The sequence below is a fragment of the Amblyomma mixtum genome, chromosome 6 (assembly GCF_055824585.1).
Source record: "Amblyomma mixtum isolate Tamu chromosome 6, ASM5582458v1, whole genome shotgun sequence".
NCBI lineage: Eukaryota > Metazoa > Arthropoda > Arachnida > Ixodida > Ixodidae > Amblyomma > Amblyomma mixtum.
Genome location: NC_143017.1, coordinates 137,788,602 through 137,813,749, shown reverse-complemented (window position 1 = coordinate 137,813,749; position 25,148 = coordinate 137,788,602). Strand labels below are relative to the sequence as shown.

At 47.9% G+C, this 25,148-nt stretch overlaps 3 protein-coding genes across 3 annotated transcripts; 1 reads left to right on the top strand and 2 right to left on the bottom strand.

Annotated features, from left to right (window-relative positions):
• Window positions 1–1,046: 1,046 nt before the first annotated feature.
• On the top strand, window positions 1,047–13,436 carry LOC149340541 (cytochrome P450 3A8-like). The gene is made up of 10 exons (XM_089551287.1): window positions 1,047–1,158; window positions 1,675–1,763; window positions 3,625–3,761; window positions 5,193–5,308; window positions 6,054–6,201; window positions 7,561–7,721; window positions 8,418–8,509; window positions 8,835–8,978; window positions 10,226–10,382; window positions 13,275–13,436. Exons 1-10 carry the CDS (start codon window positions 1,075–1,077, stop codon window positions 13,353–13,355), a joined length of 1,209 nt encoding a protein of 402 aa, XP_089407413.1. The 5' UTR covers window positions 1,047–1,074; the 3' UTR covers window positions 13,356–13,436.
• Window positions 13,437–14,737: 1,301 nt separating this feature from the next.
• On the bottom strand, window positions 14,738–16,762 carry LOC149340540 (uncharacterized). The gene is made up of 2 exons (XM_089551285.1): window positions 16,496–16,762; window positions 14,738–15,742 (listed from the first exon to the last, which is right to left on the bottom strand). Exons 1-2 carry the CDS (start codon window positions 16,684–16,686, stop codon window positions 15,388–15,390), a joined length of 546 nt encoding a protein of 181 aa, XP_089407411.1. The 5' UTR covers window positions 16,687–16,762; the 3' UTR covers window positions 14,738–15,387.
• A 302-nt stretch (window positions 16,763–17,064) lies between these two features.
• LOC149340539 (solute carrier family 2, facilitated glucose transporter member 8-like) lies at window positions 17,065–24,521 on the bottom strand. The gene is made up of 5 exons (XM_089551146.1): window positions 24,457–24,521; window positions 22,810–23,171; window positions 21,998–22,221; window positions 18,840–19,118; window positions 17,065–17,097 (listed from the first exon to the last, which is right to left on the bottom strand). Exons 1-5 carry the CDS (start codon window positions 24,519–24,521, stop codon window positions 17,065–17,067), a joined length of 963 nt encoding a protein of 320 aa, XP_089407272.1.
• Between the last annotated feature and the right edge of the window lie 627 nt (window positions 24,522–25,148).

The following is a 25,148-nucleotide window of genomic DNA, read 5'->3' as shown; positions in this document are numbered from 1 at the left end:
AACGAGCGTAGGTACCATTATGGAGCGTCAGCCTCCATTCTTTAAATATAAAAACTGCGCAAAAGACGATTCACAGAAAAGAAACATACTGGACGAGTTTCTTTCCGTGCCCGTCTTTTGAGCAGTTTTTAAGTTTAAAGTCGTGCCAAGTAGCATCTTACCCTGCGACTCCGGGTTTTCAAAACTCCAGTCACCTAGTCTGTCTGAATAGTGCATGTTCTAAAAAGTGCAGCCGGCACTCTGCACTTGCTTTGTGGGAAAGGGACGGGCGTAGAGGGCTTTACGCCTCGAAAATTAAGCATGTATAGGTAGAAAAACGAAAAAAAAAACGAGAAAAATGATCGCTTATACTGCACGGCTCTTGCAGTTCTAAATTGGCCTTCAAAAGCTTGTTAAAAGCGACTTTAACCTATAAATTTATTTTCTTTGCATGCCATACTTGATATTAATTGGCGCACTGCGTAATAACTCGCACACTCTGACTTGGGCTGCCTGTATCCATTCCAAGCTGCGTCCAGCCGCCACGGTGGCTCAGTGGATATGGCGCTCGGCTGCTGTCCCGAAAGGCGTGGGTTCGATCCCGGCCGCGGCAGTCGCATTTCGATGAATGCGACATGCTGGAGGCCCGTGTACTGTGCGATGTCAGTGTACTTTAAAAAACTCCAGGAGTCGCTTTGGGACGTTAAACACGACAAAACCAAAACCAAATGCAAGCTACGCCCAAAGTGGCTATTAAATCAAGTATTTTTCGCTTATACTGCATTCCATAACTTTGGACTGTGGATGTAAAATAATCGCGAAAATAATAACACGAAACACACCTTAGCGATCAAATTCCCCTTACACCTTACCCAGCGAACATTACGTGGCTATTAATGCATGTGACAGGAAATCGTGCTGGTGTGCTCGCGTACAAACGGAAGGAACCTTCATACATCCCCCCCGCCCCCCACGTAAAGCGTGAGAAGGATTAGAACAGTGAAGCCTCTGTGTGGGTTTTCGGGTGGAGCCACAGTCTTTCCTTTCACGTTTCTCTTTTAGGTTGGTGAATTTTTTGACCCCGTGTTGGACAATATGCTCAGCCTGTGCCCGTTCGAAGTTTGGCGTAGAATTCGTCCACTGCTGCTTCCAGCTTTCGCTACTGGAAACTTGAGAAAGGTACGTACTCAAGTGAGCAGTGCAACTTTCTGTCACCCGTTTGGCGCACATGGGAGGGAGGGAAGTGTTGGTGCAAGAAGAACGCAGATATGCTGGCTCGTTCAACGGAATGCAGATGTCATCCTAATAAGGGGGGGGGGGGGGGGGGGGGGGGATTACGCTGGTGCAAAATATACCAAAATATACCTGTTAGGTGTGATCATCACTGTTTGGGTGGTTGCCACACCAAGCGAAGAAAACTTTAGCACAACGGCTTTAGGGAAGCGTCCAATGGTTGAGCGAGTTTTTAACAGCGGGTTAATTAACATCAACATCACAACCGTGTGGCCGTGCGGCTGTAGTCTATATATCTGCTAATACTGCAGCCATATCGGTAAGCTCAAGTGAGTGTTAATGATGCTTCTTCTGTCAGGCCAAAGTAAATGTAACTGAAAACTGAAACACAAATAATTTGTTAAATTTAAGACCTCAGTTCAATGAATTCCGATATTTCTATAAATGCTTTTTTTTTTTCAGATGAACGACGTTCTCCACGAATGTGCTCGAAAAACGGCTCAGCGTTTGATCAACTTCGCAGATAGGGATGAATGCGTTGACGCTGACAAGTAAGTGAGCCGACGCCGTGGCTCTTGCTCCCAGCGAAGTGAAAGCTACGAGCGCGATGCTGAGGATTCCACTAGTGAGCTGTTCTCACTCGCTCACGACTGAACTACACAAGTCCACTAGGTGCTGCGAATGCGTGGTTCCTCATTGTTTTGTTCTCCATATGCGTTAGCAAAGCGTCTCTATTGTAGAGAAAATTATCTGTACTGCCTCAAAAAAAGGCAATGAAGGATCGGCTTTTGTATTGTTAGCTCGCGCACTAAGTACAAGGCTACAATAAAATACCTTTCGAATTGGCAGCCTGAACGAAAGGTTTTGAGATTACTTGACACCCGGTCCCTTATTGGATGGCACGGAAATCTGATAGAAGGAAGAAATGTGAGAGAATCAACACCAGAGAAGAAGACAGAAATCCGGCTTTGGCTGGGTTCTGCAACAGCTACCAGCATTTTTACAGTCAATTCTTGAACCTGTTCAGTGGTTGGGTTCTAGTACTCGTGCCATTATTTTCACAGTTATAGTTGTGTCAGAGAAACGTTGTTGAGATGATGGTGTTGATGGGAGCAAACACAGCAAGGAAGGGTGCAGAGATGACAGGAAAATGCGCAATCCGGCCAGCAAAATCGTAATTGCTAGCCGCTATCCCGAAGCGCCCATTACTAGGGCAATGAGAAGCGCGAGGAAATTGTGCGGAGATAGCATAATGTCGTACTTACGTCGCTAACCGTCCTGTATGCCTGTCCAGTTGCGAGTCCGATGCATTCACCGCAAAGCGTACAGAACGCGTGTTCTGGTGCACCAGTACGTACGCTACCATCATCTGTAAAGGCTTAAAAATAAATGAATCGTGGGCAGGAGCCTTTAAAAAAGGTAGGAATAGAGAAAAATAGCATGAAAGTTTATTATCACGCTGCACGCATTTCTATCAGCATATCCAAATATAGAAACCCGAAGTGGAAAAACAACTAGCGAGAAACTTAGGTTGAATTGTTGAAGCCGGATTTGCTGGCGGCTGATTGGTCACACGAATGCGTCGGCACTCTCTACGCTTCTCAGCGGTGGACCGGCTGAGGCGCGTGTCAATACCGCTCGTAAACAAAACATTAAGGTTTTTAAAATATACCTGCGGGACGCCGCTCAGAATGCCATCAAATTTTTCCTGAGAGCTAAACTAGAATACGCACCGGACTTTTGGAACCCTCATTAAGCATATCTCACAGACCCAGTCGTAGCAGATCAATATGGTCACTATATATACACTCTTGCCACTAGACATTCTCATACAGTATACCGACATTTTGGGAGCCAACTCGTCAAGACCGAAGGCATGTTTCCCTTTTGGCCGACCGGTAGCGACGGCTCAGTGCATACGACGTTATTCTTCTTAAAACCACGAAGCCGCTGCTTGTTTTTCCTGCGCAATCAAAGTTCAGTGCAGGCTAAATGTAGAAACTTCTGTGAGGTGTTTAATTGTGTTGCAACTTCACGTGTGTTTTCGAAGTGCGCGCACCTTTTATCGCCTTATCTGGCGATTCTTCAGGGCTTTGGACTATCACTACTAACACGTGCCCCTTCCTATCTTCCTGCCACTCGGCTGCTTATAGATACGCTCTATACCTGTGAATAAATGTTAATTTTTGATTCTACTGACCACGCTGCTGCTTCCCTGATCTGGCGTTACTGCGAGCACGGCATGGCTATGCTACAAACTGACGCACATTAAAGTGCTCCGGATGCTCGAGATTGCTAAGAAATGACTGACTAGGGGTTTAAAATCTCTCAATCTTTGATTAATCAGTCACCCCCTAGCAGAACGTTACCTCACTTTTGAAGCGCATTTTTATTTTTATTTTGTCCGCGCAGTGTTTTCGGCCACTACACGGCGGAAATTATTGCGCGATGCGCCTTCGGAGTCGATGTGGACTACTTCGATATGGACGAGTTTGTGAAGCGGACACTGTCGCCGGGGAGAGCAGCACCACTTCGGCAAGCAATTGCACGTAAGAATTGATTATTGTTTCATCCCCGAAATGCGATGGGGAGCATTAGATGCTGTGCAGAGGCGATTCTTTCAGTGAGAAATACGCATCCGACCGAGAAGGAAAGTCACTTATACGAAGAAATTCAGCAGGAATTTAAATTGGTCACCAAAACGTCTTTCCCGTTTCCCAGTCACTCGCGGACTGAGGACCAGCTTTTTTTTTCTTGCTCGGCTATTTGATACATGGTTGTTCTTAAAGACGAGTTGCGCGCACATAAAAGATAGTCACAGGAAGAACACAAGAAGACGGAAAGAGCTCAAACTATCAACTAGATTTATTAACAGCTCTAAGGCTTACATAGGCAGTGGGCCCACGTGCCTAAAAAAGGGGAAAACGTGAGAAGGAAGGCAAATCAAGTCTTTTCACTGGTCAACAAAAGCCACGCAAGAAGATGTTTTCTGCATTATACAGCATTACCTAAGTTTCACTGATACAGTTGCTGTCTTGTCTCTTGATGTGGCACGCTTCTAAACGCTCACGCACTGTTTGTCTCTGCTCCTGCCCAGAATCTTAATGCTCTTGAGCCGTGGCTCACACCCTGTACGTGCAACGCAATGAGCGGGCAAGTCGCTCCTTCTCTAGTCCGAATTGACCGAGCACGCTTTCCGTCTTCCTGTGCTCTTCCTGTGTCTGTATTTTATTATTGCGCAACTTGTCTTTAAGAACTGATGACCAGTGTATGAGCTATCGGTAAACGTTGGGTGAAACTGTAGCTCCAAAACATCTAACACTTCCCCTGAAAATAGTATCAGTCATGCATCACGATGCATCACGGTGCTTCCGTTTCGCTTGCTCGCGCGCTGAGTCCTGGTATCTTGCTCTTCGCGGTGCGGTGGTCACCTTAGCCTTCGCAGTTCGACACGCCGAGCACGCCGGGCTGTGGCAACTTTTTTGCTATACGAGGGACTGGGAGCACCCATCGCAAACGAAACCTCGAGCACAACTCAAAGCAGCGCGAGGCTCGAGGTGCAGAGCTGGCGAGTGACGTCGCTGGTGTGATGCAACGAACCAAACCGTTTCGCGCTCCCCTCCGCGCCTCCTCCTCGCACTCCCCGGTGGAACTCAGGCGCAAGTGCTAGTTGAGCTCCGCCCCGCTAGGGGCGCTATGGTGGTCAGTTCACCCAGACGCCTTACTACAGCGACCTTGGTGAAAGGGGGCCATAACGGTGTCGCATTAAAAACGTTTCTACATGAAGGCGAGAGCCAGTGCCGAGCACTAAAACTCAATAAAATATGTTTAACTCTAATACACTACCGTCAAATTCTATAAATTTAGTATTATAGTTTTTCTGTGGGAATCCGTATGGCCTTGGTTTTGCTTCCATTTGAAATTCCCATCAAAAGGGGACTATGCAGATGACGAACTGACTGATACCCTTTTCTGCGCAGATCTTTCTCCAACCATCTCGCAAATTTTAAAGATTGGACCTGTCAACCCGCGTCACGCTCAATTCGCCAAACACACGGCGAGAAATCTGATTCAGCGCAGAAAGCAGCGTAGTAATGTAAGTGAATGTGCTTGCGCACACGCTCTACACGTCTAAATAATTATGCATAATTTAGTAAGCTAGCTGCTTTCATTAAGCCCATACATAAGGCCACATGAAATTCTGCACTTTTTTTTACATCTTACTTGCTTGGAATTTTTCAAGTTCTTTTACGAATTGTGATCCAGCGAAGCAAAATCACCAAACAACCAGACGCGGCGAATCTCAGCGCTAGCTAACTCCGTCTACCTGTATATCATTGATGGCCCCACGGACACAGGACGGGGCGAAGGGGCCAGAACATCTCATTGACGACTATAGCGCTGTAAAAGGTTGAATCGGTGACATAAAGATCTTAGACTATCAATCATGGATATATTGTGACCTTGGTATGTGTGGCTGTGGCCTTCCTTTTGCACTTTGGACCGTCATGGTTCGAACAGCAAACAAACGTTAGCTGCGTTTCGTTCGTTGCTACGAAGCTCCGAAGACTTGCCTCAAAAGCTTTCCGCGCACAAAACACGAACATTCCCCTTGCGTCTAAGACAGCTTTGTAAAATAAATGCGAAGCTCAAATGCGTGAAACCACTCGAAAATATTTTTCCTGAGCAAATAATTCTGAGCCTGCAAAGGGACGCGCCAACCATTTTATAATAAACTTACAACCGCGGAACATTTGCGGCCTGTAAAGGAATTCCCCTAATCTCGCTACTGTCAAAGACACTGCTATATTTTCTGTGACTTTGTTTTTGTTCTTTAACAGGAGGTATCTTCGAAGGAACGGACGGATCTGTTACGAGTCGCTTTGGAAGACCTGACAGTGGTCCTCGAGGGGCGTGATCCGGCCACTGCTGGTCACAAACACTGCCAAGGCATTCCCTCGGAACAAAGGGAGGAATATTCAAAAATAGGTACTCTGTTGTTATTGCGCACTTTCTCTGATAAGTAAAGGCATATTTGATCTGCTCATGACAGGCCGTTTCAGTTTCTATCGATGGTGCCGCCACAGTCCAGGCGCCGAGGCTGCAGCGTGAAAATGATCCCAGTTTCTGAACTAAGTTGCGCTATTTGCAAGTTTTACGTAAGGTGTCGCCGCCACGCGGCTGCATTTGGTACCATTCGAGAGGCGATACTGGCGATGGTGCCTGACTTGTTCCAGTGTTTCCCGGAAGAATGGCACGTTCATGAACTTCATGAACTTTTTAGAATCTATTCGCCGCAAAACTGGGCGTCAGTGTGGTTTTGCAATGAAGAATATTCCTCTTAGGGAAGGGCGGACGTCATTAATAATAATTAAAAAATTATGCATCAAAACAGCATTCTAGGGATAAAAAAAAAAGAAACAGCACTCTTTCCGCTGGTTTCGTTTGTTTGTAAGCTGTGAACGAACTGGACAAGCAATTCACGCTTCTGACCTAAAATGTCCCCCGATCTTAATCTAGAGGTCAGTAGAAGGTAGGTTATATAGACGCTGATTGGTTGTGCTGTTTAAACAATTAATGGCCTCAGCGCGTTATGGGTCGCATGCACAAACCGGTTATAAGCTGTAAAATTTCGTCCTCATTTTCTAAATGAGCTAATTAGGAGTGTAACTTCTCCTTGCCCAACACATCTGTGATGTATTGGGTCCGCTGTAGGAGCAATGTAGCTCTGTATTCGGCGCACTAAAATAAATGTTTTTCCCCTCCCTCGCACGCAGCTCTATGCTTCGTATGCATGCATGGTGCTAGTATTCATTAGTTTCTGCGCATAAAAGAGTGAACGTTTCAGGGATAAGGCACAAAGCTTTCTGACCCTCGGTAAAAAAGTTATGGTTACTATTGTACGTTGTTAACAAGAGCGACAGGCGAAAATTAGCTGGTCGCTCATTCAGAACAGCGCATAATGACAGACATCGACGCGGGGGCCGCTTCTATGATTTCAATTTATTGCTCCTGTTGAAAACTATCTCACACGTAAGCATGTACCTCAGATTGCCTCAGACTATACTATAGCCGATGACCGACCTCCGGGAAAACTATCTGAGCTATTTATCTTGCTTTGTCTTAATGTTTTGTAAAACTCGCAATACAAATGTTCGTGGCCATGATCACTTCAATGTACTTTTAGGACTACTGCCCTTCCTTGACTTATTATCGTCTGCAAATCGGAAAAATGCTCTTGGTGGAATAAATGCGGCCTAAATGCATGTAATGCCTTCTAGCGCTTCCTCAGTGAGCGTTGTAGTTGTGCTTAAGGTCGCTGCAGTTGTGATTTTTGCGCCCTTTCAGATGTCACTGCAGACGAGATGATGTCTCAGTGCGCCCTTTATCTAATTGCGGGCACTGAGACGCCTGTCACACCCTTGACTGTGGCGGCCAGCTACCTGGCTAAGAACCCTGAAATTCAAGCCAGGCTTAAGGACGAAATCGACAGCTGCTTCACAGAAACGGTAACAAATTTGCGGCTCATGGCTCATTTCTGTCCGGTGCTTGCATTTCAGAAACTGAATTCAACTGTTTCCGCAGTTAACACTGCCTCCGACAATGCAGACTGTATTGTTCGACATCCAGAAAAGTCTCTTTAAATGATAAAAGCCGTTCATTGTGTCTCAGTATGTAACGCGTAGCCTTCCAGAGTTTTTCCACCTCAACGGCGCAGAATTTCATTAAAACTGGAGGGGACACTTAAGCCCCGCCTTAAGGCTATGACGGGATAGCGCTATTGTGTTGGTTGGTTGGCCTCAAGTAGAATGGATGCCCATGTAGGTGGAATTCGTCTTTCTCTACTTTACACTCCTAGATGCCTGGGAGTCTTCATATCACGCCTGTTTCAGTAGTGCAGGGGCGACCAATCATTAATTTAACTGCCACCTGCAACGGTGGGCAGTTTGCTCACAATCCGGGGGGCAGACTGTTATGACGTCACAAGGCCAAGTGACCCACCTGGCACATAGGTTGCTTCTTTGCAGATTTTTCGTGGATTTTTTTCTTCGCGCATGGCCAACGACGCTGGCTTTTCTGCGATACGGGACCCATAACGATATCGGGTTAAAACTAATACACACAAATTAGAACGCAGTAAGTGTATTAGAATAGCTTTGCAATGTCCACTTCCTGTTTTTCATCATGACTTACTACATTTATAGGACACTGAACCAAGCTTTGAAGAAATCAACAAGCTTACGTACCTGAACGCTGTCATATCTGAAGCCTTGCGAATTCATCCTCCAATTGCCAGGTAAGTTCGATGACCAGCTGCATATATTACATGCTGAAGAAAAAAAATGATTTACTTAGAAGCAGGATCAATAAAGCTTCCTTTCTATTTTTTCCGAAGCAATGAAAAAAAAAGACCAGCACTTTTTCTAAAATAAATTAGTCGCAGCTGATTACAGAAGCCACTAGCAGGTGGTGTCTGAAATGCCAGCTCAATGGTGTATTGTTCTGCGTTTCTTCGAGACAGACGAAGGATGTTTGTTCTTGGAGCTGTCGCACTGATTGCCTGCAGCAAAATCAATCTTTATGACGCTATAATACACGTGGTGCGATCACTTTGGTTGCAGACTGGAACGCTACGTCGTCGAGGACATCACTCTTGTCGAACAGGGCATCAGACTGCGCAAGGGCATGCCGATATTCGTCCCACTCTATGCCTTACACCATGACCCGGAGTTCTTCCCAGAACCGGAACGTTTCATGCCAGAGAGGTGAGCAACTGATCTACTGTCGCACTCCAGTTGGCGATCCAGAGCAATTTTTTTTTTTTGCTCCGTGAAACCAAAAAGCTTCAAAGCGGCAATTTGGACGCATATCCCGAGTTTTGTTTGGACCGCGACGGTGTGGTTCCTAGACTTCCTAGACTTCCTAGACATCTTGCTCTTTCGCTGTTTCGGAGAGCTGCTCCGGATCGGCGAATGGAATACGCCATAAAGCTAAGCTGCACCCTAACAATTTTTTTTAGATAGCCTATAGACTGTCTGTAGACTTCCGTCTATCAGGTCTATAGACTCTTTATAGAAAAATCCTAGCGAATAATCTATAGACCGCTTATAGAAAATCTATAGATTTATTCGGCGTGCACTTTTAATAGCCTTTTGTCTATAGACAGTCTATAGAGTATAAATAGACAAGAAATATCTATAGGAAGGCAATAGAGTCTTAAAGAAGTCTATAAGAAGTCTATAGACTCTGTAGACCATATTTATAACGGCAGGCCGAGTGTAATTCACCGACACCGTTCCAGGATGCCGCCTGTGGATAATTTTGATGACTTCATGGACTGATTCTTTAATACTAAAGTGGTAAAGGTACTCAATTCAAGAGCGCAAGGAAGTTGCTAGACGTCGCCTTACCTGCATACCAATTCAGAAAGAGTGCGATATCCCATATGAGCAACCACTGGATTCTTATTATATTGTCGCGTGGTCGTGACGGCAGTCCGGCAGGTGGGAGACAGCAAAAGGCTCCCAATGAAGACTGTTTATTGGACGATTTTGTGTCCGCAAGGAAATGAAGAAACCAACAGCAGCTATAGCAGTAAGAGCACTTGGCAGTCGTCCAAGGTCGGAATTTCTGCCGTTTTCAGTCACGCTCAGTTTAAAGACAGTATCTAGCAGTAGACGCAAGAGGCATGGAAGAACGACAGTCATCTGCTCTGGAACAACGTGAGCGCGATTATGGCTTTTCTAGCGCTCTCTGGTGCCTTCTTGTTCAGCAAACAAAGTGATATGCGATACCGGCAACAAACAAGCTCAAAAGTAAAGATTTGAGACGTAAACAATACTTCGCTCCAGTATCAAAGCTCAGTTATGTATATATACACCAACGTGTAATAATTTGCCACATGAGCGTAATATCAAGTGACGAGTATTTATGCATACGGAGTGATATGTTTAAAAAAAGAAGTTCGCAACAATCGTGCATAACACAGAGAAAACCGCCTTTTTTTTTTCAGGTTCTTGAAAGGAGACGACGACTCCATCGTGCGGTACTCGTACTTGCCATTCGGAGCCGGTCCTCGGACCTGCATCGCCATGCGTTTTGCTCTGTACGCCATGAAGGTCTGCTTGCTTCAGGCCGTCCGAAACGTCGAATTCGTGGACCCTGAGAAGGTATCGTAGGTTTCTTAGTTCAGGAAACCGAATAGACAGAGATGTGGTGTCAGCATCTTACTGTAGGGGAGACGACTCTTCGGAGTTGGTCTGAGAGCGGCCTCCTTTGCAGCTCTTTCGTTCTAGACAGAAGCGATCTTTCTAGCTGACGGCTGTCACCGACAACAGGTTTCTGTGATGAAGAACCGTTTCTTTTTGCGTGTGTTGCCAAAAAATTGGTTCTATCATGGTGGCAGGCGCTAGGTGGCTGGCGGTTGTAATAAACATTAGAACTTCCTCTAAAACGGAGCTGGGCGAAATCTTGGAACTGCAAGAGGAAAGCTGGATTAGTGAAACGCAGCAATAGGCATGCACAGCGTTGGTCAATAGTCCTAAGGCCACAGCGTTCAGCTGCAGCGAAATGAATGTCCCTAGAACACGTCAAGCAGGAAGTTTCTTTACATCCAGAAGAAACCTTCTGCTAGCATTTCAAGGTCCATAATGGCTCCATTATGGGGCTCAAGCGAAAAGCCTTTGGCCTTAAGATTTTTGAACGAGTCTGTACCTCTTTCTTTAGAATAAATTTTTAAGATAAAATTATGGAGCAAAGAAGGATCCTGCTCTTTCGCTTTGGTTACCGCGCAACACGAACAACTTTAGGCAAACAAAATCAATAATTATCAAACTTCTTTGTTAAGGAAAGAGAGAAAAAAATCCAGGCAGTGCTAAGCTTCGCTGCTTGCGCATCAGTTTCCGTCGAGAGCCGTTTCATTTCGCGCTGTGCTATCATGCTTTGCTTACATAGCGTACAGCAGCTATAGTTAACATAGGTGTGAGCACACTAACGCCGCACCACCGAGTATGCTTTTGCCATCTACTAAAGCCTAGGGCTCGACCTTATCGTGAACGAAACAATCAGCTCCTCCGTAGTTCTATCTCATCTTAGTCCGCGCAATGGCTCTGGCGTCGCGCCAGCTGTGCCGTCGGATTATACACAAAAGCTCGGGTCAGGGGAGGATTCGTAGAACACCTCTCGCCGTAAAATGTTATTCATCTACGTTCGAGTATTTGTCGTGGAGTAGGAAACAATACCTGTCACGTCTGGCACACAGGTTCCTTCAGTTCCAAAGAGTGCATTTTAGTGCCACGAGGGGAGTTGTCCATATGTGCCAGTCGGTTGGGCTGTGAAGGGGATGGATCGACGAAAGAGTGATGTTTTATGGCTGCACAGCTGGACTACAGAGAGTGCGCGAGTTTTCAAGGTGTCAACAGTTTCACCTTGATTTCGCCTAGGACTGTCATGGTAGTGAGATCTCTAGGTGCAAGCAAGACCTGTGGGAGATATATTGATATGTGTGCGCGGTAGGAAGGGCGAACATCTGTGCTTATGGGACAAGGAAGGCGTCCGGTCGTGGGAGAATTACTACAAGTGAGAGAGAAAAAAGATACAGCTCGGCCGTTCCAACCCATGCGTGATATGATGACTAAAGACTTCGAAGGGCCGGACGTGGTCCGTAAAAACACAGGTGATTTCTCTCTGTCAATCTCAAATTTCACTTTATGAGAAACACATTCATGTAGCCTATGTTAAATTCACCTAATATAGAATACCATTAAAGCGTTCCTACCAGCTTCAGCAAGTTTTGTTTTCTTTTTTTGCTCTTAATTTAACTGCGGTCTAGAGAGAGCGAGAAGCAAGTTGACGAGTATTTCTTTTGTGCACAAGAAAGGAGTTATTGCCACAGAAGGTACCAGAGGTCGGTCACCTTCATAAGGTTGTGCAGTAATATCAGCGTTTCAATTCGCACGCTAAAAGCCCATCCACATTTCAATAGACGCAGTATCAGTGATGCAGGTTTACTTTCTTTTTATAGTTACACATCGGCCGGCCCGCTGATAAGAAACTATGTGCTCAATAACGCAATCATTTAGATCAGTGACTCACGCGGAGTAATTGCCGACAGGCCACTGTAAGGCCTATCTCGCCTGTGCCTTTACACCATCACCACCGCACCACCCCCCCCCGTAAACTTGATAAGATTGCTCCAGCGAATGGCTTGGACTGACGCTGGCTACCCGAAGCATTGGTTGCTGGGTGCGACATCATGCTAGACAAGCTGTAGGGCACCCTCCATCGTCAGCCGTCGCAAGCACACTGTGCAGCGTGGTCTCGGGCACAGCGACCATTTCTCCGCGGCTTTAATGTCAGTCCAAACTACGCGATCGAGCTTTCGTGTTAAGTCTGTGGGTGGTGGCATGCCGTTGGGCTAGTAGGTTCAGCATTTTTACACGAAATTGGGCTAAGAAAGGAGGTCTGCAGAAGGGAGAAATATGCAAGCGCACTAAGAAGTGACAGTTTATTCCCCTCAGTTGTTAGTGCGCTGACCTTTGTGTCTTGCGTATTTCTCCTCTGTCTGCAGTACCCCTTTTGGATACTCTAGTTAAACATAACTGAGCGCCAGCAACTTCGCTGAATCTTGGTCAGAAGTGTATGTTCATAAAACGTTTTTATGTCTGGTTGATCGCCTCCGATGTGAGAGCTTGTTCGAAAATTTTCCAATTGAGACAATTATCCCAATATCTAGAGGTCAGCACTTCAGTGTTTACGAGGGGTACTATTCGGTGAGGTATACTGAGGTAAGAAAACATAAGGAAACAGTTGCTTCTAATTGCTTTTCTTCTTTCTAGCGGTACATGGAGATGCAACCGGCAAGAAGCCGACCATATAATACTCATTACGCAGTAAAACACGTTGCGGGGCAGGTTGGCGCATGGTTTGTAGAAAAAATAAAGCGCCAAACAGGCGCTTTTTTTCCCGTGTTCACGCCTTCCCGTCGCCTCTTCCTCTGCGCTGTCCTGTTTGGCGCTTTATTTTTTGTACTTAATCATTACGCATTTCTTCTCTTACTATAGTTCTCCTCGAAGTACCGAAGCGGAAATTCAGAAGACGAACTCTCTCATTTGTCTTTCAAAGTGAGGAGACGGATGCCTTGACGACTGAGTCATCGACGCCTTGTGCAAGAAAACCTATACCAGAGGGCTATCGATTCTCACCATCATGCCCCCTCCCCTCACCCGTCCCAGTTTCAAGCAGCATTGGATGCTTACGAAATAAAATTACATGAAAGAACGGACGACCGGTGGCGTGTTAAGATATACAGAGTGGGTTCAAAGTTTGCACCTTGGTTTAAAGGCTATAAAAAGGTAATAAACGGTAATAAAGCTTGTTGTTGAGCTAGTTGGTGCATGACTGAGGTTGGAAACAGTGCACTAAGAACGAGGACAGTGAACAGAAAACGGACTCGAGCAGCGAGTCCATGTCTTCGTCTTCTCGTCTTCTTTTTTTGTGCTCGGGTTCCCACCTAAATAAAAAGGTAATATGAGACCGCAGTCAGGTGAGAGGATTACCATTATGACACATGCGCTGGGAAGAGGAGGACGCAGATGGGTGAAGGAGCGGAAGAAATAACACTCCTTTTCTATCACACCGACCTCTAAACATCGTCGATCTACGTTTTCTGCCATGTCACTCCGAACGGCTTCAGGCATCCGTACAATAGACACCTACTCCTTGTATTCCACATATCACGCTTCGCGTGACGAATACGTGAGCGGTAGTCTTTTTATAGGCGGCTAGTTACCTTTACGTAGCGTTGCGCGCCAGTTAGTGGCAACAAGACGCCCTTGTAGAGGCGCATACGTAGCAGGTTCCATTCACATTATGCACACCGCTGTAAAACGTTTTCTCGGGGACTAAAGCGCGCGAAAGCACGTGACTCCTCGACTCGCGACAGCTGTATACGAGCATCCGTAAAGAAGGGGGCGTATAGCTCATCTAGTGTTCTCCGGATGATTTATTACCATTCGGCTTGTTAACGTGAATAGAGACAAAAGAAAGTTTAATACGAGCATGCTGGCAACTGGCGCCAGATGAGGCACAACATCTGCCCACTTCAAAAAGGAGAGGGGAAATAAATTATGCGCGAACAGAGAAGAAAGCGAGAGAAATAGGACACATTTAGCGACACTTGCCACATTAAACGAGCGCACAAAACTCGAACCCACAACAGTAGGCGCGCTGAACACAGCGTATGGTCTGATGCGCGTGTGCTGTAATGACGCGTATCGTTGCTCTGCTCAGACATTGAACCAATCCTATGAATCTGAATCGCACAGCTGTAGCTGGCAGAAGTCACGTACAATATTGAAATCGCTTTTTGCCAGGCGTATATCGAATTACAACAATAATTTGTGTCGCTCTCGAGGCAAATCACACCTGCCCAACTGCTCTAAACGCGCTCAGCTTGGCACCGGCACTGGAAACGCAGTCTCATTTGAACGTACAAAGCATGTTTATTAAGAAAAAGCCCAGACATATGTCAAATTTCCCCTCATCGTTCTCAGCATGTTCTCGGCTACGACAAGCTCATGAGAAGGGGAACATACAGCGAAATTTATTGGCTTGACGTTGAACTAACCAAAGTCGCTTTTTAAAATCTGAAATCAAGCTGTCTAAACCGAAAAAAAAACAATATTGCAAGGGCAAGGCGTAGTAATAGTAAAGATAGTGGTTTTAACACATTAGCTGAGCGCACGACAAGTTACATATTCTAAGGCAGTACTGTTCTGGAATTAGGCTTGATAAAGACACGTTGGCCACCGTCCATCCCGTGCTACGTACGGAGTACAGCCAAAGCTGCACAAGAGGCAGAACACGAAGGGCGCGTGACAATGTCTGTGAGCACCTTGAAAACTGCTACCAAACGGAAGCACAAAACTTCGCTGGATATGTCCTTATTTTACCTCAAAGGACTGGAGGAGAGTCCGTCAGCTGTGTTCTTGATTGTGCACAGTCCTTACGCGGCACCAACTGCTACAATGCAGCCAGACATCAATGTGAGTGCGATGAAATCCAGGTGTGTTCTCGCTGTGGAAGAAGAGTGCATTCTACCCAATTTTCAGTGAACAAAGTTTCACTTGTCGCATACGTCCTGCGGCGACCGATGTCACTACGCCAAGCTAGGCCTCAGCGACCGTGCTCGATGGCGGCCAAGCTGCGGTGCTCTGTCTCTGGCAAGAACACTACCAGGTCGCCGGTAAGAAGCGCCATCGTCACGGCCACCACGAGCGGCACGTTCTCCCTTTGCGCAAACTCCATCAGCATGCGGTCGTAGCGCAGCAGGAGAAAGGCGAACAGCCAGCGCACGCTCCAGGCGACCGAAGCGCCCGCGTGGTTCAGGAGGCCGGGTCCAGAGCACAGTTCAGCAGTGAGCAGCCCCGGTATGTGGCACAGGCCGACCGAGTAGCTGAGCACCAACAGGTTCACCGAGTACACGGCGCGCCAGCTCGTCTCGGCCGCTCGCCGTCCCGCTGACCACTGCCTGCGAATTGCGTGCACCAGGAGAGTGGGAGCAGCAATGGGCGGCAACGCACCAGTGTGTGCGAGATGGTGAACGCAGCAGAGATTTGTAAATTATACGATGCCCGAGCGCTTATTTGGTTAGTTGGTCATTCATTATTTCAGGCAGCTTGACTAGGGAAAAGTGCACGTACAGGCTCGGACAAAAGTAAACGGAGCACGCTACTGTCTTCGAATATCTTTCCCGCGTCACCTAATTTCCAGCAGTGGTAGGCGCATGCTGGTAGCGGAGGTTGGTGGGCTTTCTTGCAGACAAACAACGCTTCTTCATTGCCAATGGAGAAAGCGTGATAGCACTTCGAACGCAATAGCGTGCTCCGTTTACTTATGGCCGCGCCTGTACACATAAGAAGTACATAAACAGCGTGTGGGTCCCTCGTTTGGGTCCCTGTCATTTTGCGCTCGTAAAAGTACCTCATATACACAATGCCTCTTTGAGAGAACATAATAAAGGAGCTATTACTCATAACCATGTGGTAAAATGCTCCGTGCGTACCATCCACACTACATTGACTACTGGAGTTATCTGCAACGATGGCGCCACGGTTCGGCCTCGTTACCCAACACTGTAGCTCAGCGGCTATGAGTGCACTCGTTCGGTTTGCTGGCAAAAGCTGCAGGCGTTAAAAATAATGATCCAGGTGGTTGAGGCTTTTCAGCAAAAGTTGCCTGCGTAGACATTTTAAGACGTATTCATTGTCCACCCATCGCGAACCTGAAAATGAGGTGCTCGAAGGGCTGGAAGACGCAGAAGCAGAGGGCCACGAGCAGCGCCGATACACCCAGCAGGCGCCTGCGACCTGTGACGCTCGTGAAGGAGGCGAACAGAGCCACGAAGGCCGCGTGCATGAAGGTGACGATGGCGGCCGCCGCGGGCGCGGTCAGATCGGCCACCAGGGCTTCCATGATCTGGGTGCCCTGGTATAGGAAGAGGTGCGCGCACGTGCACCCCTGCACCACGTGTAGGGCCAGGCAGGCGCATAGGTGCCTGCACGTGGTGGTGGTCGGCGGGATGGGAGGAGAGAGGGTTATAAGATAAGGAAAGACGCAGTAACGATCTCACTCGAGGTGGGCATCTGAACCGAGTCATGAGGAAATGGAGGAAGGAGGGTATGAAAAGACACAGTGGAAAGGTCCAGGGTAACGACACTGATGTTGGGGGTGGATGGTGTTGGGAGAGGCGGTTGACAGGTGGATCCGAAGAACTCTAACGTGTACTTGAAGGCCGTGTCATTGTATCGTTCGGGAAAGAGCAGATGTTCTGTTTCGTCCAGGAGGCCGAAGTTAGGTGACGAGGAATTTACATTCAACTTCGTGCTGTGGATAGAAGCCCAAGATATGCCCTAGGGTCCCAATTTCCTCGCAGAAGGAGGCTTGAAAGGAATGGAGCCTTGCTTGGCTGGCACTTCCTGAAGCCTGTCTAACTAGACCGACTCGCAGTTGAACACGCAAAGCGCGTTCCTGACCCTGGAGGTATATGCCGATTGATGGCTACGTGATGCATAGTGGTGAGCCTCTCTCTTTCATTCTCTTAACTCTTTCACGGCTCCCCCTCCCTTCCTCACGTCCACGATAGCTAAACAGGTGCCCACACTGAGCTAAGCGGCCGCTTTTCGATGGAGGCGAAACGAATAAGGCGCTCCTGTGCTGTGCGATGTGAGTGTACATTAAAGATCCCCGGGTGATCGAAATCAAGTTTGCGGTTATCCCTCCTCCCCAACTTATTCTGGAGCCCTCCACTGCGGCAACTTTTTCTCTGCATCTCTTTACCTCCCTCCCATTTCCCTTCCTTTTCTTACAGCGAGGTCCTCCACTGCGGCACCGTTCTGTCTTTCTTCTTTCACTCTCACTTTCCTTCCCTTCCCTGACGGTGATGTTGAGGTGTCCACCGAGAAGTGAGGCAGTTAGTGACCCTTTAATTGTTGCTGCCTAGAGTTTCATGCTCTGTTTTCTTGCGCTCTAGTGCACGTGCCCTCGTGCTGTTCCTGCAAGTTTGTTGAAGCGGTCTTCCTATGTACATCCATCATATGGCATCCTCATCAAGCTTACTTAGCAAACTCCATTAAATTACTTCAAAATAAAGTAGCCCGGTTTAATGCCCGTTATTATTACAACCTAACTAGCGTAAAAAGCATAAACTTACTGCCCCTTCAAACTAGAAGACGAAATTCCCGCTTACCTTTCATCCACAAACTATACCATGGTTAATCCCACCTTCGAGAAACATTTTTTACGCCCTGCTCTCCCCATGTATTCTCGCTTAGACTACCCATTTAAAATTAGCCCGATATTTGCGTGCGCTACCTCGTTTAAATAATCACCTTCTATTTCCGACCTCGGAATGGAACAGTTTGCCTACAGACGTTACTTCCAGATACTTGACCACAAATTATTCCTGAAGGCTTTGGACAGATTAGAATGTCAAGCTCACTGGTTTGCTTTGTTTTTGTAATTTTACGGCGTTTCTGACTGCTTGTTTTTTTATTTTCTTTTTCCCGTTTGATGTACGGGGCTGTATCCTCCACTGAATTTTATCCCCTGCTCGATGTAATATGTGCAGATAGATCGTTGTTTGAAACTGTGTAAATTGTTTAATATCTTTACAATAACAACTGTATAACATTAGATGGCTTTCTGAAATTTCTTTCTTTCTCCTACCATTTTTTCCCCACAAACTTCTCTCTGAACATCGAGAAGTGCAATTTTTGCTTATGTGCCTGTAGTAATAAATTTTGAGCAACTAATTCCGTCCTATGTAGTTACCGAAAGAGCTCTCAGGGGATACAAAACATATGGATATAAATATAAATGAATGAATAAAAACCAATTTTAAAATCTTCATCATTTCGTAGTTTTGGACGACAAACGTATCTTCACTGCCACATGACTGACATGACTTATAGCAATGGGTCACAAAACCTTGATGTGTGATGACGGCATTTTATGCGGATAACGATGCCGCGGTATCTCGAAGGGGGGGGGGGGGGGGGGTTATGTCTACAACAGCTGACGCAGTAAAATTCGCTGGCCAAGTGTGAGGTGCGGAATGTGAAATGTACTCGCTTGGCTTGCACAGCGTACGACGCGGGCGCCTTGATGCTGTCGTCCTGGCTCTTCCGCCGCTTCAGCTCCGGCGGCAGGTCGTAGCCGTAGAGGCGTGTGGCTGCCGTGTCTGCGTCGTGGGTGCGGCCCCAGAAGAGGAGCCAGCGTGGGCTCTCCACCAGGAATCGCTGCACGCCCAGCAGGCCCAAGGGCACCACGGACCACACCGCCGCTTGAATGCGCCATGAGAGGGTGGTCAGCACGTAGCACGCAAAGATCCCCGCGCTGGTGGAGGCCTGGTGGAGCGACGGGCGGACAGCAAGGCGCACTGGATGCGCCTAATTGCTTCGGAGAAATAGTAGCACTTAGAGCAGTTAAGACTAGAAGCTTTAGGGCTTGGAGGGCTTGTTACGCACATCGTACGCTTTTAGTTTTCGGCAAACTCGGGCGAAAATGGTCCCGAAGAGGCGGGGAATCCGAAACCGGAACCGAAATCATAACTTATGTCCAAACGAAGCAGAAATTTTCTGCTCGAATGGTGTCCAACAGAAAAAAAAACTGAAGGGTACACATAAGCTCCACCTTAAAGGTATGACGCATTGGCGCTAATGGGTTAATGCCCATACATGCGGAATTGGTCATTCTCCACTTTACAATAACAGTTTCCTGGGAGTCCTCATGCCACTCCTGGCGCAGTGGTGCGGCGGTTAAGCGATGTGCCAATGCCCTGGGATAACAGGTGCTGCCACCGCTGGGTATAGCGAGAGCCTGGTTGCTCTTTCTGAGCAGCCTGTCGCGACAAATCATTAATTTCACTGTCACGTGACAGGTGGTCCGCTTGCTCAGAATGCTGTGGGCAGGTTGTGATGAAGCCGCAAGGTCACGTGGACAAGGTTGCCCACCTGCCTGCTATAGATTACGGCTCCGGTATTATTCATAGATTTTTCCCTTACGGTCAACGATGCCGACAGCAGACATCGATTACGATGACTCCATCTTTGTTGCGACACGTTAAAAACTATTAAGGCGGAAGCCTTTAATGCCTCATCGTTGTAAGCAGGAGTTGTCGACAGAAAATGTCACGCTTTTCAATTGGTCGAAATGCTCGTGACGTCACAGTGCGCGAATTTCAAATGGGGCCAATTGTACTTTGGCTAGTAACCATGCAACCAATCAAAGGGATCGTATAGGGATGCTCCAACTAAGTGGGACTGAGTTTAGTTAATTGCTTAATAAATCAATTAGCCTAATTAAGATAGAGGAGAATGAAGAGGTCAAAAGACAGAGGAATACAAAAGAAAGACGCGCGTCGCAGCGACAACAGCGTCCGCGGAAGGAGACGCTGCTGAAAAAACAGATAAGTACGAAGCCGCGTTCGCTCCACCACCACGCACTTCCCCACTAAGTTCGACGTTGCTCGTTTCATATACGTTGTGTCGAACATCCTAGACAGTTCCAACATTTGACAGGTGAATGACAGAACACGATGGATAGAAATACGATATAAATATGAAATAGCCTAATTAACCTTTCTAGTTAGACCGCATAAATCAATAAAACCGAGAACGAAATTGGTCGAGTTGGGGAATCGAACCAGGGTCTCCGGAGTGCGATACGAGCACGCTAGCCACTCCGTAATGCCAGCTGAATGGTTTGGAATGAACAAAGGCGCGTCTAGCTAATAAGGCCTCTTCGTTCACTCCCATCTTCCCCTTTCCCTTACGGCGAGGTGCAGGTGTCCACCCAGATATGCGAGAGAGATACATTTCTTTTCCTCAAAAAATAAATTTACCGTCCAGCAAGGCGTACAGCCGAATTGGCGATGGCGTTCTGTGGACTCCCTGGCAGCGTTGCAAGACGCTGTCGCGTTCCACTCTTACAGGCGAAGCTTAACATGTTAACCACACATCAGTAACACACGCAGACAGCCAATGGACGCGTCATTCGCTGGTAGCACTTGAATCATCATTGACAACCACATTCGTGGCAGAATGCTGTACTCAGGCTTTCGCCTTGCACCACTTTAGTCGCCAAAGTGACTCCTAATTTTTGCATCTCGAAGCCCTGAGCAATACTAGAACCAACCGTCTTGAGTAACACTCTCTGCTGCTGGGGTAGTCAGTTTGCAGTAATTTCAAGAATCAGAGAAGAAAAATACTATGGACAAGAATGAGAGGAACGAAGCGGACAGGAGCGCTTTGTCCCTCTTGTTTTTGTCCATGGTGTTTTGCTGGGGTTGTTCTTGCAAGTACACTCGTGGTGGTAGGTTCCACCGGAAGCCGACCGTCTTGGACGCAAACAGCAGTGTTGGAATGTGCCTCATTTCCAAGCAGAATCGACTATCAGTCAGTGGCGACTCAACGTATAAGGCGCTCTGATGCTGAGCACAAAGGAAATGCGCTGCAACTGTCTCACATCTCTGTGCACGCCTCAACAGCGCATTAGGGGAAGAGGTAGAGCCTGGAAAGGTACGCAACTGAAGGTGCATAGGTCGTCGGTTCGATTCCCTGTCGCAAGCTGGCCTCCAACTTGACTAGCAGATGTAAGCTAATATGCAACGAGAAATAGTATGGCATACAGGCGAACAAGCATAAATATGATTGTCATAAATGGCATTGCTCGACTTGCTGTGCGCGTCCTACGGCCGCTTGATGACGTCACCTTATATTCCTTGCATCGCTGGGATTTTCTGTACCATCTGCGGGTGCACACACTAACGCACACATACCTAACAATTCTGGACTAAAGCATTTTTGAGTGCGAAAGCTTTTATGAACACAGTTTTTTCATATAATGCAAGATTTCACTTTAACAATTAATATAACCGCCAATAACCTGCCAGCACTATTGATTTTTTTCTATCAATGTTTTTGTTATCGTCAAAACCATTCCTCATTGGTTTTCTATGGGAGTCTTAACTGTTCAATGCGATCGATGGAAATAATTTGCAAGAAAGATTTTGCTAAATATCGGAAGGATAGATCACTACCTTCAATATTTCCGCAAAGTTATCTCAAAATTTTCCAACTGTCAAAACATTTTTCTGAAATCGCTAGACATGAACACAGGCCTCCAGTTTTTTCCGTAATGAAAACGTAAGGAAAACGGCAAACAGGGCCACAAAAGTCGCAGATTGCCCTGAGTAGCAAAGAAGTCCGCCAAACTCCTCACCGACCTCGGCGAGTCCCGTGTAGAGGGCCCTTTTCTCGGCGGGTGCCACCTCGGCCACGTAAAGGCTGACGACGATAGTGGTGAGGCCGAGCCACGCGCCACACGACACCCTGGCCACGAAGAGGACCGCGATGTTGGTGGACGCTGCCAGCACCAGCCACGAGGTGGCCAGTCCCACGGAGCACACCAGCATCGTTTTGCGGCTGCCCAGCCACCACAGTGGAATGCCTGCATTGACGGGTGGTGAGTTGCTTGGTTCTGATGCCTGTAGGCGGAGCCGTTACACATGAACATCTGGGGCATTGGTACTGATCCAGGTTAATCTTTTAGATGAAATCTGGGAAAGGACTGTCATAGGTTTCCTAGGTGCGCGAAGACACTTTCTGGCGTGTTCCGGTTTGCTATTGTCTAGACTCGTTCAAAACACGCCTACGACATCGTGTCTTGACCTCTCGGAGACGTTGAAGAGATGTCTACGTCCCGTTTGCCTTTGCTCAAGAGAAATCTACAGCAGAAGTCGTGCTGTCTGCTTCACGTACAATGTGGAGAACGTATTTTTCCGCTACACTATGGGCAAAGTGGAGGTATTCGGGCTGGTTGTGGCTCTCAACTGCAAACAAAACGTTGCAGTTAAGAGCTATCATGCTGTCGCCTGCTTAAAAAAAAACTCCTCCGGCTTCCCATTATCTCGAACGCTCTGTATAAGATATTAGTGGCGTTCTTCCTTCGGTTAGGGTAAAGGTTCCTTGTGGCTAACTAGCTCGAAAAGACAGCAAACGTCTGAACGTCTTCAGCGACTCCTCGCTTATCCTGTACCCGAGACGAGCGCTCCTCCGGCGGCTCCGAGCAGCAGGACATCGGCGAGCCAACGGCCTCCGGTCTGGCTCTCCGCCACGCGGTACCAGGTCTCGCGCTCGATGGAAGGCATGGCCGCCGACGCGAAGCCCAGCGTGGTGCCGGCGGCGCAGCAGCCCAGGCAGGCTGCCAACATACCGCGCACATGGATTCCCCGTACCACGGCGCTGTCGCTGCCGCTGCCGCTGGTCGGCGTGCCGCCCCTGGCCGGAGGGTGGAGGTGGCGCAGTGCCTCCATGGCCGCGTTGGCCGCCGCCGACTGCTCATTCTCATTGAGTCCAGAGGACGGTCCTTTTGAAGGCGCTTGCAGCGACGCCTGAGACCTGGACCGACAGTGAGTGAGTGAGTGAGTGAGTGAGTGAGTGAGTGAGTGAGTGAGTGAGTGAGTGAGTGAGCGAGCGAGTGAGTGAGTGAGTGAGCGAGTGAGCGAGCGAGTGAGTGAGTGAGCGAGTGAGTGAGTGAGTGAGTGAGCGAGTGAGTGAGCGAGTGAGTGAGTGAGTGAGTGAGTGAGCGAGCGAGTGAGTGAGTGATTGAGTGTGAGTGATTGAGTGTGAGTGATTGAGTGAGTGAATGAGCGAGTGAGTGAGCGAGTGAGTGAGTGAGTGAGTGAGTGAGTGTGAGTGAGTGAGTGAGTGAGTGAGTGTGAGTGAGTGAGTGAGTGAGCGAGTGAGCGAGTGAGCGAGTGAGCGAGTGAGTGAGTGAGTGAGTGAGCGAGTGAGTGAGTGATTGAGTGTGAGTGATTGAGTGTGAGTGAGTGAGCGAGTGAGTGAGTGAGTGAGTGAGTGAGTGAGCGAGTGAGTGAGTGAGTGAGTGAGCGAGCGAGTGAGTGAGTGATTGAGTGAGTGAGTGAGCGAGCGAGTGAGTGAGTGATTGAGTGTGAGTGATTGAGTGTGAGTGATTGAGTGTGAGTGAGCGAGTGAGTGAGTGAGTGAGTGAGCGAGTGAGCGAGTGAGTGAGTGAGTGAGTGAGCGAGTGAGCGAGTGAGCGAGTGAGTGAGTGAGCGAGTGAGTGATTGAGTGTGAGTGATTGAGTGTGAGTGAGTGAGTGATTGAGTGTGAGTGATTGAGTGTGAGTGATTGAGTGTGAGTGATTGAGTGAGTGAGTGAGTGAGTGAGCGAGTGAGTGAGTGAGTGAGTGAGTGTGAGTGAGTGAGTGTGAGTGAGTGAGTGAGTGTGAGTGAGCGAGTGAGTGAGCGAGTGAGCGAGTGAGTGAGTGAGTGAGTGAGCGAGTGAGTGAGTGATTGAGTGTGAGTGATTGAGTGTGAGTGATTGAGTGTGAGTGAGTGAGTGAGTGAGTGAGTGAGCGAGTGAGTGAGTGAGTGAGTGAGCGAGCGAGTGAGTGAGTGATTGAGTGTGAGTGATTGAGTGTGAGTGATTGAGTGAGTGAGCGAGCGAGTGAGTGAGTGAGTGAGTGAGAGTGAGTGAGTGAGTGAGAGCGAGCGAGCGAGCGAGCGAGCGAGCGAACGAAACATTTCATTGCGTGGCTCGCGTCAGTTTTGCGATGAATAGGGGTCCCGATGAGGCCTATAGGCCTCATCGTCCTGTGTGCTAGTCCTGCAGTTGTCTCTGCACCCCTATGGGTGCAGAGACAACTGCAGGACTAGTACACGTCCTTCTTGGTGAGGCCAGAAAACTGGGCGGAGGTTCGGCGGTGGAGCTGCTCAGCTCTGCCATGTTGTCCACTCAGTAAGAAAAAATTGGCTGTGGCTTAGCTCAGGTTAAGCCTGGATATCTCGAAGCGAAAAGCTGCGGCAAGGCGGAGGAGGAGCCCCGTGTGTAGTGAATACGGCGCTGTCTTAGAAGGATGCTTTAGAGATTTACTGTGGCGTGCATTCCTCTCGGGTGTACACCGAGATATGAGACACAGGCATTTGCTTTCCTTAAAAGCAATTTTCATTTCATTTTCCTTAAGTCCCTTACAGCGCGGTTCGGGTATCCACCGAGATATGAGAGAGGCAGGCGTCGTCTCCTTTCCTTAAAACCAATTTTCTTTTCTTTTTCCTTCCCTTACGGCGCGCTTCGGGTGTCCACCGTGACGTCACGCAGTTCGCGCATGCGCACCTGTGGCTTTTTCTGACGACGAGGCCCACGCTGGCCTCGGCGTTGACTAGCCTAATGAAGTTTTTTGCTTCAAAATGGGCGGTCACCTGACCCCTTCATACTGTTGCCAGGTTAGCGACCATCGCTGGCCGTACAAATCTAATACAAAGTACCGTGTCGCATGCACGATATGTAGATATGTTTGCAGCTGCACACGCTTAGTGGATAGAGTACGGACTAAGCTAGCTCTCGCGCCATTGA